General features: G+C 34.4%; 1 protein-coding gene across 2 annotated transcripts in view; it reads right to left on the reverse strand.

Annotated features, from left to right (window-relative positions):
- Positions 1-17,364, reverse strand: part of TBC1D32 (TBC1 domain family, member 32) — a 78,607-nt gene that overhangs the window by 46,812 nt on the left and 14,431 nt on the right. For both annotated transcript variants that reach the window (XM_014966492.1, XM_014966491.1), the window contains exons 12-22: positions 16,225-16,324; positions 15,823-15,960; positions 14,335-14,427; positions 13,945-14,087; positions 11,296-11,423; positions 9,956-10,157; positions 6,884-6,966; positions 5,116-5,254; positions 4,320-4,407; positions 2,697-2,815; positions 1,867-1,983 (exon numbers count right to left, since the gene is read on the reverse strand). In XM_014966492.1, the coding sequence (XP_014821978.1) occupies positions 1,867-1,983; positions 2,697-2,815; positions 4,320-4,407; positions 5,116-5,254; positions 6,884-6,966; positions 9,956-10,157; positions 11,296-11,423; positions 13,945-14,087; positions 14,335-14,427; positions 15,823-15,960; positions 16,225-16,324 (1,350 nt within the window). The remainder of the gene's footprint in view (positions 1-1,866; positions 1,984-2,696; positions 2,816-4,319; positions 4,408-5,115; positions 5,255-6,883; positions 6,967-9,955; positions 10,158-11,295; positions 11,424-13,944; positions 14,088-14,334; positions 14,428-15,822; positions 15,961-16,224; positions 16,325-17,364) is intronic.

A 17,364-nucleotide genomic window follows, 5' to 3' on the forward strand; every position in this document is an offset into this window, starting at 1 on the left:
GACCCTTATTCATCTGCTCCATTTTCTAAATCATTTTTATATAGCAAAAAAAAAAACTGGCATGAATTAAGAAAAAATTTCTTAAGGGCACAAAATAAAAACCTTATTAGTGAACAGTTAAAAGTAGTAAAAGCTCAACTGAAAATCTGTTCAGTCAAGGATGCAACTGGTTAGCCAAAAATACAGAGGAGGAAAATGTTTATATCCTGTGTGTTTAAGAAATAAAGGTCATACAAAGATGATTAAGTTCTCTGCATTATCAAATATAATTCAGCATAAATACTACAAGTCAGATTCTGTGCCAATATGACATGATTTAGAAATACAGGAAAATGAAGCACACAAAGCAATTAGGTCTTCTAACCAAGTCTTCTAGTGGCACCGAAATTGCTTTTACTTGGCTTTCAACCAGAGTTACATCTGGACAAATTTTCTATCTTTAGCTTTCTGCAATCACCACCCAAAACCATAGTTATAACAAATCTTTATGTCTGCTTAACCCCAGAAGCTTTCCGAGTACTTGGACTTAGCCATTATACGTTAAATTAACATTTGATGAACTGAGTATTTCCCTTCTGTTAAGCACATAACCCTGAATGTCTAGCTTAGGTGCACAAAACCCACTGTTGCACAGTATGACATACAAACCCTATCCAAAACATCTGTAACAGTCCAGGGAACTTTCAGCAATTATATCAGAATTGCTATTTGTGATAGAGAGAATTCCATCAAACTATTGAATTAATTCAAAAGCCAACACAACATAGGCTTTCAAAAGTCACGAAAATCATTACTTAAGACCAACCCCAATCTGAAAGCTCTCAAGTATGTATCACCTTCAATATACATCTATCTACCCTGCTACAAGTGTCTCAGAAAACTTGATGACTGAACAGAACTATCCATAGGTGGACACACCAACACTGAGTGTATTGGAAAAATGAAATTTATCATCCCATTTACTCCTGAAATCACCCAAACAGTGTTACGAAAAAGAACTACAAAAACCCCTTCCAAACATAAAAGTTCATGATTATGCTATACACTGTCTAAACAACTTCAACTACCACCAATCCACAGCTTGCACTAAACAAACTCTTCAGCACAACAGGAATCCAAAATGCTAGCTCATTAGAAAAATAAATCTGATTTTAACTGCCAGTCAAGACAACATTAAATTTACCTATGCTTTGAAGATGAAAAAAAAAATAAATAGATTGCACTTGGATGAACTAATACAAAATAATACTAAATACAGAAATGGTAACATGATTTTTCTTAGGATTGAAACATGCCTTACTCAGTAACTTTCCAATTAGTGATTTCTTCTGTGTGCGAATCATCTGTGCTATTGAGGAAGCCCGAGGTTTTCCATTGGTGTTTTTTCTTAATTTTTGTTTAAATCCACAGACAATGTGATAAAGCAATATTATATAAAGGTTTTCAATTGGTGTTTTTTCTTAATTTTTGTTTTTTTTGTCACAGACAATGTGATAAAGCAATATTATATAAAATACAAGAATAGGGATTTTCCAGCATATATGTACATGCACATAGAAAGGTGGTTTTGTATGCGAACTTTTTTTTCCATGGAAAACGACAATTCTAACATAAGTCATGAAAGATGATCTTTAAATTAGGCATCAAGTTTTATACCATCCTTAGGATTTCAAACTGAAAATTCAGGTTAACATGAAGTGATATGTGCATATACTGCCCTCATGCTGTATATAATATAAAATGCAGAAAATTTCAAAATCTTTCAGTAAGAAGAAAAATCTTATTCTATTATTTCAGTAACATTTTGACAGGAAAAGGTCTTCACAGAAGTATTTATTTTTCTTTAAAAACAAAAACTATACTTACAATAATATCTGTAGGTACTTCGCAGAGTGAATACATTGGTTTATTTGGTATATCTTGTTTACTCAGAAGCTCAAAAACTGCAGGGTAAGTGAGCAAGTTTATCAGAGACAGAAAAGACTAAAAAAGAAAACGAAAAAGAAAAAGGAGGGACAAAAGGGAATGTTAATCAGTTAAGTATAACCAAATAAACTTTAAAAATTATTTGCCATTAACTTTAAGTTTGTTCTTATCCTTCTCTGTAGGACGAACTTGACATAGAGCTGGCCCAAATAAGACTGCAAACCCTAGCAAGTGTCTAAATAATCTAAAATGGTAGTAGTGTCTGTGAAATATGTATTATCTGTCAAATTTTACAAGCAATTTTGAAAATTATAATATTTTCATTATCACATAATTCTAAAATGTAGAGACACAGCATACTCTAAAGCACACCACTCTCATTACTACAGTAACAGGAGACACGATTTTAATATTTTAAGACTTTCACTTTTGTCATGATTGTTAGTTTATATTGACTTTAATGGATCCTTGGCATTGTTACCTGCTAGGAGACACGAACTGATGACCAATATTTTAAGACTTTCACTTTTGTCATGATTGTTATTTATTAGTTTATATTGACTTTAATGGATCCTTGGCATTGTTACCTGCAGTGCAGTACAAGAATTCTTTCAGTCATCATTTGACTAGTGTATTACACTAATTTTGCTCCATGTGCCAATAAGCAGGTATAGTCACGATAAGAATTTACAGAAACGTATGTATCATCCTGTCTGAAATACAGCCCTGCTTTTTTCCATACCAATACAGAAGATTAAGTAATTTCTCACCTTCCGACAGCTTTGGTCAATAGGGTCAACTGGAGTGGATTTGGGTTGGGTTATCCTCACGTCATCTTTTCCACACTCCAAAAGAGCCCATAATTCAGTCACAAATGCCTTTATGAAACCTACAACAAATTTTTCTTCTAATCATCAGAACGGCAAGAATACCAGAAAAACATTTTTCATATTAAAAAAACATTTTAGACCATAGTTCTAACTCAGATTCTCAAAATTGTCTACATTGTGGACTAAAATTTCATGAGACAGGCTGCCTGAGGGTTACTCTCCCTGCTACTCTCAATCCTTTAGTCAAACTACCTTTCTGCAGCAGTCTGCTTATATTCAATCTAAAATCTACAGCAACAGTTAGCAAAGACTATTACACTGGAGTAGGATATTTATATAACAGCCACGTAAGTGAACTGCTGACTGCTACAGATCAAGCTTCAGCTAGCATTGGCTCTGTGGTTTTAAAAACACAGATTTATTATAACTCATTAGTAAATGAAAACACAGCACAATGAAAAGTTAAGGACTGAAAAACTCTTTTTAAGAGAAGGACTACTAGCTAAATTTAAAATGTTAAATATTAAAATAGAAGAGGAAAGATAGCCATCCTACTCTGAAACCTCCAAATGTAAGTTATAGCTATAATACAAACTTTACATTCATTGCAAGGTTGAAAATTAATGCTGATTATTTTTGGTCTACCATTTGTCTTTGATGCCAAGGGCCATAAGAAGCAGCAAGTTGGCTGAGAACCTTAAACAGCACAGATGGGTTACTCCTCAAGTAGATCTGCTCCCTGCTTTCTGAAAGATCCCAGAGGCATAAATTATAAGCAACTAACAATCAGTTTCCCTGACTGGCAGAATTTGCCTGCCTTTCTGACAATCTTTCAGTCAAATCATTTTAATTACACACCAGCTGCTTCTAGATACTCAGAGAGAATATTTGCAACTTTTGTACCTTAGCAACCTAAGAGAGTAGCTTTACTTTATTGATAAGATTCTAGTTTTAGCATAATGACTACCTAGACCGTGGGGTGGGATGGCAACAGGTGAATTATCAGAGAATGAATCTGAAGGGACTTTGTGGTACAAGTTGAAATAAGAGAATAATCATCAATTCAGATATTATAATTCCATCTCACTATTGTATAAGAGCACCAATGACATTCAGGCCTTTGCAGTTTCTCAGTCTTTTAGCAGTCAGTAGCCATGGAAAAGTACATACAAATTACAGAAATCAACACTTATTAATTCTGATCTGTAGATCAATAAGCAGCACTCACAGATTGTTAGCAACTTATTATTTAACAGATATAAATGTCTTCATGCACATACAGGAAATTTCTGGAAATCTAAACCAATGAAGTAAAGATTTTGCTTAATTTAAGAAAAAAAAATGAAACAAAACAAAACCCAGCATCAAGGTAAGTGAATGAACTAAAAGTTGGAAAGAATAAACTTCCATCAAGAAGAAATCAATAGACACTTAAGCAGTCTTTGCTAATACTGTGCAATTATTCCACTCAGATGTTAAAAACATCAACCTTCTCATGGCCTTTTTCTAATATGCATCACTACAACATGTAAGTATGCATAATGACATCATTCTTCAATTTACCTGAAGTCTGTAGAGCTACTGCACCTGTTGGTGTTGTCGCAATTTGTGTAACAATCACTCTATTGCCAAACTCTTCATATTCATTTGTCTGTTAGTAAGAAATATAAAAGCACAGTGTTATTCAAAGGACATGAAACTCTCAAATGATTTCTTAAATATTGATCTTTCCTGCACTTGTTTACAGAATTTGATCCACTGTATGGTTACACTTGAACAGTTCATAGATATTATCCTCTACAGACTTACCAGGGTCAGATTCCAAACCAAACATCTTTAAGTTTGTTAGCAAAATTTAAATCCAAAATACTATGGCTGAGATATGCAACATCAGCAAAGAATAAAAACATTAGTATTACAATGGTTTATGTGCACATTCAGTAGGATGTCTGTATCATCATGTTTTTTCCCCTAAGATGCACATTATCTGATTTTTGATTACATTTCATGTATTGTCTAGTATATCTAGATTTCAACACCACCTACCAATGTGGTACAGAAATGTTTGCACTTGGAAGAAAAAAATAAAAAAATAATAAAAAAAATATTTTGCTTAGTGTTTCAAACTTTTTACTCTAAAGTCAGAAAAACTAAATAAATACCTGACATTGAAGAAGAGTAACATCCAACAAACTTGTGTGGCACCAATATGAAACACGATAAGCTACATTTTTAATTCATTTTTGCAGAAATTTAGTGGTAAAATGATAACTGGATTTATTTTATTATTTTTCTTTCTTCTTCATTTTATGATAATCATTATAAGTAAGAAAAATTGTACAGGCTGTATGATGCTTACCTGGAGTTTTTTTGAGAAACTGCTGAACATAAAGTTCACACAGTCATTCATGGCACCCGTACTATGAAGCAGAAATAGCCCTTTGGGTGTGGCAGAAAAATTTAGCAAGGCTTCTAACAAAGTCTCTTCCCATAGCAAACTGCAAGAATAGCAAAATAATAATTTTTAAAAGTATGTAAAAAAGCATAGGAAAAAAGAAAAATTACGATTTTTAACTTTGAAAAACAACAGTTCATTCACTGGATTCTATGTTTACTCCATATGTTTACGTTAGTTTTAAAAGGCATTCGGAAAAGTTGCAAGATGTATCAGACTGTATTTTGTACAAACATTCAAACTCATCCTGGCAGAGCTAAGGTTAGGTAAGAACACAGATGATGTAATGGGGAATCCAAAAGGCCCGTGCCATCCTTAAATGACTTATGAGTTCAACTCTAGACAAGCCTTTTAAGCTATTAATGTGGTAGTTACAAACTGGCAAAGCAGGCACAGAATTTCTCATCAATGTAAAAACACTATGAGGAACTAATAAAAACTCAACTTTGAGGGCATAAAGGCTCCTGCTACAAAAAAAGTACATTATGAAAATAAGATGCTATATATACACAATAGCTTCACATACTAACAGCAGTAAATGGAAAATACTTTCTACAGATATGGTAGGAAGAACACCCATTGCAAGAATAAAGTCTGCCCTATAAAATATTCTATGCCCTGAATAGAAAAGTGAAGCAAATACATCACTTTTGACTAGGTACCAACCCTAGAATCACGTGAGCCTGCTTCTCCAATAAGCATTTGCTCACTGGATTCTCATCTCTAGTTCTCATTTCTGACTCCTATCATCAGAAAGCAGCAAGCAGTTTTTCTGGTAGCACTCAACCACTACCCCAAACTTTAACCACCTCTCTCTCCTGCAGAATCCCTGCCATTCATGTTCAGAAGCAAAAATTTCCCCCAGAAAATATAAGCACATCTTGTTCCACAGTTAAATGAAAGATCTAGATGCTAGAAGGAAACTGCAGCTTATGTCAATGGTAGTAATTAGTAACAGCCTCTTCAGTCAGTGCTCTGTATCCCTACATTTCTTTTTATCACTAGATTTGAATTGCTATAACCAGTACACATGCCACCACCACAGACCAGAGTAGTAATTTGTTGAGGTATCTTTGCAAATTACACTTGAAATCTACATATTTTTAAATATATAACCAAGAGTCTACTTAATTAAATGCAGTTCTGCATTAACACCAATATCAACATGAATTTTCAGCCTGACAAACATTTGTACATTTCTCATCTTAATGCATACAAACTTATATACAGGAACATTAAGCTTTAGTATAAAAGGAAGCATGCCATGCACTTAATAGGTATAAGGCTTTCAGCCAGAATGATGCCAATCTTGCTGCATAATATTTGGAAGGTATGGATACCACTCAGCAGAACAGCCACCACACCAAAGCCATAAGATAAACTCTGATGGCTATTTTCTTTTATGCTTTCTAATTCACATTTTCCTCAAACCAATTTCTGTAGTCAGAGAGAATCAATCATGAGTCGATTTTACAAAGATCAGACACAACTCTGTAAGCCAAGAAAGTCCTGAAAGGTCAACAACAAATTTGTAACTCTGCTCAGACCTCTGCTAGGATGACTTCAATCTCTCTCCCTACTCCTACACTTCCAGCAAAAAACCACAGGGTTGTAAGATGCCTCAACTGTGGCTAAAGTTGCAGTCTGTGCCATAAATTAAGCATCAACTTACATGTTTTTGGAGTCTAGACTTATTGATGAAGTCGAGTCCACACCAGTTACAGGAGTGGGTACTCTTTCTGAAAGCAAACTTGTCTGTAAAGTAAGAAAATAAATACCTCCTTACTGTTTATTTACACCATTTTTAAACTCCAGATCTTGCTCATTCTCTCATTATACATTAAAAAAATAACAGTGATCAGATTGTAGCCTAGTGTTTGGCATAGAATACACTATTCCACATTTTTTTATTCCAGAAAAGCTTATTTTTTATTTTTTCCTTCAGCATAAACCATTTTAAAGCTAGTACATTTTTTAAAAATTTTATTAAAATTCTTAAAATAAAAAACACTTTGTTTACTTTTTAACTGGAGACCCCCAAAGCAAAAAATCAGTATTAAAACAACAAAAAAGAAACCAAAAAAAACCAAAAACCAAATAAACCCAGAAAGCAATTCCGCAGTCTACTTCTTTTGCAGATAATGGAAATAAAAGCCTCTGGATTCAACAACTTAAACCAAATTTCTTAAGCAATTATGTGAATTTTTATTTTATTTATTTATAAAATAGATAAAGGTATCTATATCAGTATGGGTATAATTAGAGGTACAGACATAAATAAATATATATATACATATTTTTTATATTTGATGGAGTTTCTAACTGAATTGATATTTGAAAATAACTGGTGTCAAATCCATGGTATATTTAAGATGAATGATTTAAGCTGGTCTATGTTTCCAGGGGTAAAAGGCATACTGCACCACTGAAATGAAAGCGAGCAATCTTTAGTTTACTGTCTTATAAACATCCTATAATAAATCCACAAAAGATTCCTGTATTAAACTAGTCAGTCCTCCTGGATCTGTTAGGCTCCCCTCTTACTATCATCTGTACAAATTCTGTCCCAGAATTCCACCAGACTCTGCCAAGAAAAAAAAATTGTTTCTCCATCAGTCTTAAAACTCCAGGAGATGTGTAAAATAGGAGGAAACAAACTGCCAGTCTATCCATTAAGAAACTCACTACTGCTTCGATAGAGCCCACCAAATTCCACTCTTTTTGCTACACTATAAATGGTAGAATATTTATAACTGCAGATGCTTTAAAATTGAAAAATTACAGATAATAATTTGAAAACAAATCAAGATGGCAGAGTTGAAAATGTGACCTTCCTGTATTAACTCATCAATTCCTGTAGTCCTGAATATGTAGATTCCACTTCAGTCTCAATTTGACCTCCAAAGCAATGTGAAGAAATGGCATTTTGTCAGCTAAATGTTTCACGATTGTTTTTAAATTTGACACATTCAGCCTACTTATCTTGTATGTGTCAAAACAATTTGTCTAAATGATGTTCTATACCATAATAAATGATTTTAATGTGCAAAGAAGTCTTTTGTGTGTGCGCAAATGCTGTGGCGCTTTAAAGCAAATAACTGGAAATGCCCATCAAAAGCATGTAACAGTCTGCCTGTGATAAACGTTAAAAAGAGTAACAGGTTAGTTCAAGTGAGATTGACCAGTTACACAATAGGGCAGCACAGACAGACAGACACATTGCTGAGTTATGTAAATTACAGCACGATCCAAGTGAACTGATTCATTGAAATCTTAAAGTTCTCAATGCAAGGAAGAACCTAAGTTTCAAAACCAACATCCTTTGATGAGAATCAGTTTACTGTGATATAATTATGACTGTAACTAATGATATATTTTATTTTCAATCAAAATGTATGCTTTCATGATACTATTCCTATATAAAAGCAGTGAGCAATACCCACAAGCTGGTAACTTAAGCGTCTTATCTATTCATGTTCTATCTTTCTAATATTTTCTGCCTGTTTACATTGTGACTGTATTTTTAAGTTTTCTAATCATAATAAAAGTATACATCATTTGACAGGCAAAATAGCCGTTCCATTCTCTCTCCCTTGCATTCAATATTTCTCCTGCCTCCAGGCCTCCAAAAAGAATCTTTAGCATTTTAGACCGTTTTTATTTCCAGCTTGGTCTAATCCTTCTCTAAGAAAGTATTTTACAATCACTGGAGGGAAAAAAGAGATTATTCCATTTTTCAATATGAAGTAAAACAACACAGGTAAATTTTGGCTTTACACTAAGAGTTCTAATACCTATGGTTTAAATATGCTTTCATTTTAGCTGGATGCCAAAGTTGAAACTTTGTATGCTACCTTTACCTAAATACTGCCGATGTTCTCTTCGTGATTCAAACATTTGTTTGACTTTTACTTCACTGTGAACTTTTTGAAAACTGCTCTCACAGCATCTGCTGTCATTTTTCCATCTTAACTAAAGTTTTATAGTAATAGGTAAGAATTTTCACACTGTACACGGCTATCAGAACAATGAAAATAGAAAAGCTTAGGGAATAAAACAGAGATCCATAAACCTTGTTCAGTAAATTTGTAACTAAACAGAATACACAGAACCGTTGGACCCAAGCTCATTCATGGCACGAAAAGCATTAGACTAGCAATCAACTGAAGCTTTGTAAAGACTCTACGCTCCATGAGACATCCAAGTACACACGTAAGACAACAACTCCTGCCTGGAAGTGCTCATTACAATCCCTTCAGAAAATTCCAATGGCATCTAACTATTTAAGGCAAATATTTGGAATCTCCCCCCCCACACCCCCGCCTCCATATCTCCCAAAACTAACTAGATTAGCCTAAAAATTACTAAAACCACATCTCGGTAATTTTTTTTTTTCTTTGAAAATATCCCAAATCAAGAGTGAAGACCAGATCTGTGCTGGACTCTGGCTATCAAGACATCAGGTAACCTCTAGCATCAAGGACAATGTTTAATGAATGATATGTCTATTCATGCATCTTGAGAGTTCCTGGATTAATCTTAAGGCACAGAAGTCTCAAAATAAGCTTGTTACATTCACGTACAGATGGAAAATTTGAAAAGCAGAACTACATTTTTAGAACAATTCCAAGCATCACCTCACTACTGAAATACAAGCAACCTGAAGCAAAGAAAAACTATTACATAAGCTGAACATTTACAACTAAGATTTTTCCCAATCTTCCCAATCCAAAACAAGATTTACCTTTTTCCAGGCCTCTCCAATAGATTCATGCAAGCCGTAAGGAATTAGCATCTGCAGGCCTTCACATGTTCTGTACATCTGACGACATACAAAAATGAAAGCTCCTTTAACAACTGGCAAAATCTCGGATCCAGATAAAAGAGAAATGTCGTCATGAAGGAGTTTCTTTGTAAACTGAACAATTACATGAACAGCTGCAGGACTAGAAATAAAATAACACTTTTAAAATGTTGTTTTGTAGTCATCAATAAACCTTGAAACAAATCCTCTGACTAAACTTATTTAAAATTTTCTAGGGGAAAAGAAACAACAGAAATAAACTAGGACCCACTATGGAGGGACCAACCATATTATAACTTGTAACAGCAGTCAGAGGAAAATAAACGTACTGCAAGTGATTTTACTCGGGCTACAGGTCTACATAAAGCAAAAAATGCATCCACTGTCTTCCATCCAGCCCACATAGCCAGAAACTACACAGATTGTATCTTGTAGAGGTCCAGTTGGCAAGAGTAACAAAACAATCATTTCAGATTCTACTTAATCAGTGTTAAGGATACCACTACAAAGCAAAAATTTGTCCTTGTTCTTCCTTTTTCCCGAAATCTTCATTTGAAGTCTTCCAGGATTGCAATGCAAAGGACAACTCTTTCTCCAAAACACTATCTTTTATTTCCACATACCCTTAAAAAAATATATTCAACTTCTTAGACTCCTCCACTTAGAAGGAAGACATACATTTCATCAATTTTCATGACCTGCAGCTTAGATATTTTTAAAGGTTAGTCTCAATTTTACTGCCCTGTTTCGAGTTTTAGTATCAACTAACAACATAATATCCATAGGATCACACAGATCCTAAGTTAGGTACAGTGTTAACAAACCTCAGCTTCTGATACAAGATCTGTCTCTACTACATCTATTGAAACGAGAATGCTACATTAAAACTATACTTTCAATAAGTTAGGTTGATCTTTAATGTCTATTCTAAAAATAAACAAAAACAGGGAAAGGATCCTTTGGCGTGAACAGCAGCACTATGACTATAAGGGAACTACATTCAGAGAAAAGAAAGCTCTAACATGAATAAGAGAAACAAGTAAACCATGGAAATCTCCCTTTGTAAAAGTATTTCTTTAAATTGTCATTTCACCTGGTTATACACATAAATGTCTCCCTAATACATTCTCTAAAACACTACTGGATAATCAGGTATTTTACTCCAAACATAAACAAAATACATCACCTTACAGATAAACGAAAAAAGAGAAAATGAGTCTCATAAGACTAATGTAATTCATTGAAGTACTCACTAATGCTATTCATTAATGCATTCTTACCTATCTTCTCCGGCAGTTTTTTCATTTTCTCCATAAAGAAGAACAGAAAGACCATCTTCTACAGCAGCAATCCTTGCCAAAATATCAGCTACATCAATTAAAGTGGTTTCAAGAGAATTTATATACACCTATTTGGAAGAAAGAAAAAAAGGGTTTCAATTCAATGCTTTTGTGAAAGCTGTTTATTCAAGTCTGGCTGATGTACGCAGAACCTGAAGGTCACCTTTCTGATGATTGCTTAATGGCTTAAACAAAAATAAGTAAACAGCCTATGTTCAAATGCCATCACATAGAAATCTTCATCACAAATAGGCAGTAATTGTCACTTTTAATGATTATGGCAGAAGTTCAAAGACTGCATAGATACAGAGTTTCTAAACTCCTTTTTCTCTTTTCCCATGAATGTGGAAAGGCTCTTTATATGCCATCTAGAGGTATAAGAGCAATACCTGAATCAAGGTTAGAAACATGCTAACTCCCTCATTGCTGCATATGCCTCTGCAACTCTTTGGCTAGAAATGGAATTCTAGTTCCCAAAAAGGTCTTCTGTGTCCACTGCACTTACAGGTTGCTGTAGCTCAAATGCCTTTGGAATCATTAAGAAAGTCTGCCCCACTAGAGCAAAACAAAAGCCATCTGCCAACTCCTTATTCACTTCAGAGCACTGCATAGGCACAACCAGAGTGCTCTGGTACCATCACTAATGAATATACTACCTGAATTAATGCTAAATTGGCCATTGTATAGGCACAACTAGAGTGTAATCACTCACTGGGATCAGACTGTTTGCTCTGGTACCATCACTAATGAATACACTACCTGAATTAATGCTAAATTGGCCATTGCCCATTAATAAATCAAGTCAATATTCCAATAGTAGATAAACAGAACACGCATACTGCGTGAAGAACCTGTCAGGGACCAGCAAGGGCAGGATGGTCTGCAAGGGACAAAAAGCCAGGAACTGAGTGGGATAATGGGGCAGGCAAAGGCAGTGGCTTGCCATCAGATGAGAGGGCAGTCCCACCATGCCCAAGCAAGGTGAGCAGATGAGGTCCAGTGACAGTAACTAGGTTCACCCAACAGCCCAGATTCTGTAATTCTTGTTTGCCAGATGTAGTACAAAACAATCAGTACCTTCATTAGAACAAATATGACACCTTCCAGATTCACAACATATATAAATAACTGACTACAGCTACTGTGCATTAAATATGCCTGAATATGACCTCTTTTTTTTTTTTTTTTTAAACAGACCAGTTGGTAAGTCACAGGAGGGCTGACAAATTTTTAATAGTTCAGCTACCTACGAGAGGCAACTGAACATAGCAGACCCCTCGCCTCAAAAAAAAAAAAAAAAAAAGGAAGAACTGCTAAACATTTGTGACAATTTCCTTCTAACTACTAATGCAAAATAAAGAAGAGAGACAGTTGTATATGCTTTAGAATACCATGTGACCGTAGAAATAGCCTGCGGCATCACACAGGCCTCCATCACAACAAATCAATGATTGCCTCTGTACTATTTTTAATTTGACTGTCAGTGTTCAAAGCATGTGCAGGCTCAGTCATTTTTTGTACTTGAAAAAATCTGCACTAAATTTTTCCAATGTCCAGTAAAAACAACACAATTCAAAGTGTTAATCTTGCAAAAGCATCCATCCTTAAAAAAATGCGTAAGTAATGCTACTGTACTCAGTACAGATGCTCACAAAAGAGCTAAATTATTGACATGATCGAGTTTTTGCAGGACTACAGTTTTAAGTTTTATAGAAATACATACTTCAAAATATTTACTTGGAAACTGAACTTCATTGAAAAAATAATCAGAAAGATACTGATAAAATTTAACTTTAAGAACGCAGATGAGGTATTTAACTTAGTAACCAAGGCTGTCTTTGCAAAGCATAAGTTTTAGGAAGTAAATTCAATACTTCTCAGCCACTAATTTCTCTCAAAATCTCCTTATGTAAGAGTTCAGGCTTCTCCGTGTGTATTTCAGACCCTCAGCCTCTCTGTTTTGAGACTTAGGGACACCTAGATCAATTAACTCATGTCAGTCAAAACAAAAACAATAGCACAGGCTGAAACTATAACTAGACTTTCAAGTACCTAGCAGTAGATAATGTTTCCCAAGACTTTTTTACACCTATTATCGCAATGCTTAAATAAAAACGCCCCAAACTCTTCCTTTTACCAATTCAGAAAATACTAATTTTCCATGAAGGATTACATATTTTACCTATACTAATTACTGAGAACACTTAACTTCAAGTTGCCAGCTGAATTTAAAAAGGAATAAAAGCAGGTTGCCTTTTAAACAGCAGATAGAGCAAATATGCACCCAAGAAATATCCAAAAGATGTACAAAAACGTTGGAATAAAAAAAAATAAAATTAAGCAATGTGATTTACTCAAGGGAACAGTCTCACTAAAGAACAATATTTGCTACTACTCACAAGATTTTAAGAAAATCAGGTTTGTCAGACCTAATATAGTGACAGCCTACACTATTTGAGGCATGCTGTAGCAGCTAACGTAGAAAATACTACAGAACCTACCATGTGACTAACAAAGTCTTCTACATAGAAAATACAGAAAAAGGATAATACTGTATAGATTTAAAATTATTTAAAGATTACTACAAACCTCTGTGCCACTTAGTAAACTTTGAACAGGATGAAGAAGGGCATTTATCACCGCATCCGTATATAAACATTCAGCAGTACTTCCTGTTTGATCACAAAAAACTTGCAGGATCTCCATAACAAGACTTGCTGGAGAATGACTGTCTGGTGAATACAAGAAGGTTTTGTTTATATTTTAACTTACACAAACACATCTATACGGCATATATAGATGCTTCTGAATTATAATTTGATTAAGCATTGATCTGGGGCGGGGGGGGAAAGGAAAGATAAGGGAGGAAGGGAAAAGAAAAATCTGCACAAACTACGGACACATTAAAAGCTGCAAAAGAAGTTACGACATGCCTCTTTATAATTATATAGATTAACATATATTAATCCAAACATTTACCTGTATGTGTTGTCAAAGCTGTCTGTGGGTAACTTGGAGAGTAATAAATAAGCTGAGTAAACAGTACCAACAGATCGGTTACGGATACGCTATCTATTAAAAAAAAAAAAGAAAAAAAAAGGACAGTACTCTGAAAATTAAAGTGCAACTCTATTTTTACAAATCAAATGGATTTTGTAAATATACATAAAGAATGCTTTGCTTTATTGAGGAAATCAAGATATCTACAACTGATAAGGCAAAGGACACGCAAGCCCCTGGGACTCTACCAAGGTATTTCATGATCAACTTGTAAGGCTTGATATCTTGCTCCTAATGTAGTCAGTATCAATTTTAGCATGTCTCTTGAAACAAATGGCAGCCAAAGTTCGAGACTGCTGAATATGCACAGCTGTAGGAAAAAGCATTACCTTGCTATTAAGATTAAATGAAACGATTGGAAAAGAGACAAGCTGTCAGACAGCTCTTCCTTGGGTCTGAAACAAAAACAACAAATGTGTAGCTAAATGCAGGTTGGGAACTATTGCTCCAAGCTTAATGTAATTATGTTAATAAATCCATTTGCGAGGAAAGGGTTGCTATCTATGAAGCCGAGAAGGACACTATTAAGAAGACAGATGGTGAGATTGTTACTTCTGTAGGGGAGAGAAAAAAAACAACCATCACCAATGGATCACTGCTTGAACGGTGTTATATAGATAATCCATAAATGACAAAAGCACTCGATTAGTTTATGTTTCTTCCTCACAACCGCTCGACATTGGATCTATTAAGTCCTGATCCGCAAACCAGAGTGGCAAAATATCTTCAAAAAACAAGTCATAGAATTAGTATCCAGTAATGTTTTGAATTCTACACTGAATTAATAGAGACATTAACATAACAGAACATTACAATTGTTCTCACACACTGGCATTTTCCAACCCTGCACAATGTATCACCATATGTAGATTTCTCTGGATGTCCAAGGACTTTTCTATCTCATATCTTCTGTCCTTATCAACACCTCTGTAGCACAGCTACCAATCTTTTCTTCTACCATCGTTTTACCTTAATTATATTAATAGGTTAAGCTCAGAGCAATTGTTTTCAATTTGCAATTAGCTTGAAAATACTGATTTTGTTTCACACCTGAAGAACAGTTTTGGTCCCCTGCACATGTGTCTCTACCAATCAATTATATCAGTTGGTTTGACAAAAGATGTTACTCATACCCAGAAAGACTGAATCACTTACACACTGATCCAACTCTCCTTCAACATGAAATTAATACATTAAACATACAGGTAGAAGTGATCTATTCAACGACATCCATCAACGATTAAAAAACTACATTGATTCTCAAAATTACCTGCAACATCTTTTAAGTTTTCCAGACACAGAATTGCTGAACAAAGTATGATGTCTACAATATTTCAGTGGAAACATATATCAAGTATGGATAAAGTGTTGCTCAACAAGTTCCATTTTCTTCAGCCCTCCCCTTACCTTTTTTATTTTTCAGCTGTACTGGAAAGAGATTTCGGCCTTGCTTATAGATCAACAATCTTCCTAAAAGGCACAGGGAATGAACAAAATAGATGTACTGCAACTGTGGTCCGGTGTAAGAAAAGTTCTGCTTATCACCTTTAACAATAAAAACATAAAATTAGAACTTGACTTTTTCAGTTTACAGTCCCTAGCTAATACCTGCAGCAAACACAGATGAGTTTGTATATAAAGACAGCTTAAGTAACTAACCACTGCTATTACTGTTCCCTTAAAAGATAGACATACAATATTTTGGGAGGAAAAAGAACAGACAGAATGTCTTCCTCTTGAGGTAGCACACTCAAAGACAGAGAATGTGGATGTATGTGCACATAATGCAAGACATGCAAAGATACTCACTACAATGCTGCTGGGAGAAGTCATTGACTCTGGAATTTTTCTTAACTGCTGCCTTGCAAAATTCAAAATAATCAAGACATTGCTGGACAGCTGCATTGATCTGTGGGAAAAAAAGCATGAAATAATAAAATACCTGGTATTTTACAAAAAAGTCATTCTCTCTTCTATCCAAGTGTTGTCCTTTAACGTAAGAACCTAAGTATCCACTTTACTGCAACTACTTCATGTTTCAGTGCTTTGTATGGGTTAACCAACAGGCGGCAAAATTTTACAGGAGTATTAAAACACATTGCCATTTTCACATTATCATACCACCAGTTCTACAAACATGGAGACAATCTATGAAAAAGAGCACACAGAACATGCAAGTATTTTGAGAAGTTAATGGCAATCTGTGACTGATTGCCATATTGTCATTACTATGGAAGATTTCATCTTCTACACATGAAAAGCTTTGTCTTAAATACACTTACTAAACTGTAAGTTTGGTTCTTAGGTTCTGTCAGCGCTATTACTGTTCTTTGTATCATTATCATAGCATTATCATCTAATCAACTTATATAAAAGTTTAAAAATTATCAGCATGGATTTAGAAATGAATCAAAATTTAGCATACGAACAATGAAGTATTTTTAGATTTATTACAGTTTGGATATGTTACAGCTGTCTGTATCCTTGTCTCCCATACTAAGGTTTTATCAGTCCCATGTATTTTACCTTGTATTTAATTTGCATTACAAAATTTTACCAAATATAGACGAAGTCCTGTCTATATGAATGAATCTCACATCTATATTGGTCTTATTGAAAACAAGGGAACTACCATTCCAGTGAAGAGATCTACCCATACAGAAAATGTGACAGCATTAACACCATCATTACTACAGACTTTTTCCCAGTTTGATTTATTTTGGTGACACTTTGAAGCGTTAATATTTCACATCACAACTCAAAGAACAGAACAGTGTTTTTTTAGTTTCTTTCCATCAAAAAAACAAATTCAGCATAGAGTTTTTATGATATTTTTTCATGCACCATTTGCTATTTTTGTCAGAAATATGAATGTAACATAAGGAATTAATAAATAATACTACTAATTAAACATCTGTTATAAAACAAACAAATATCCCCTTACTCAGA

This window comes from Calidris pugnax, unplaced genomic scaffold (assembly GCF_001431845.1).
Source record: "Calidris pugnax isolate Ruff unplaced genomic scaffold, ASM143184v1 scaffold31, whole genome shotgun sequence".
Taxonomy (NCBI): domain Eukaryota; kingdom Metazoa; phylum Chordata; class Aves; order Charadriiformes; family Scolopacidae; genus Calidris; species Calidris pugnax.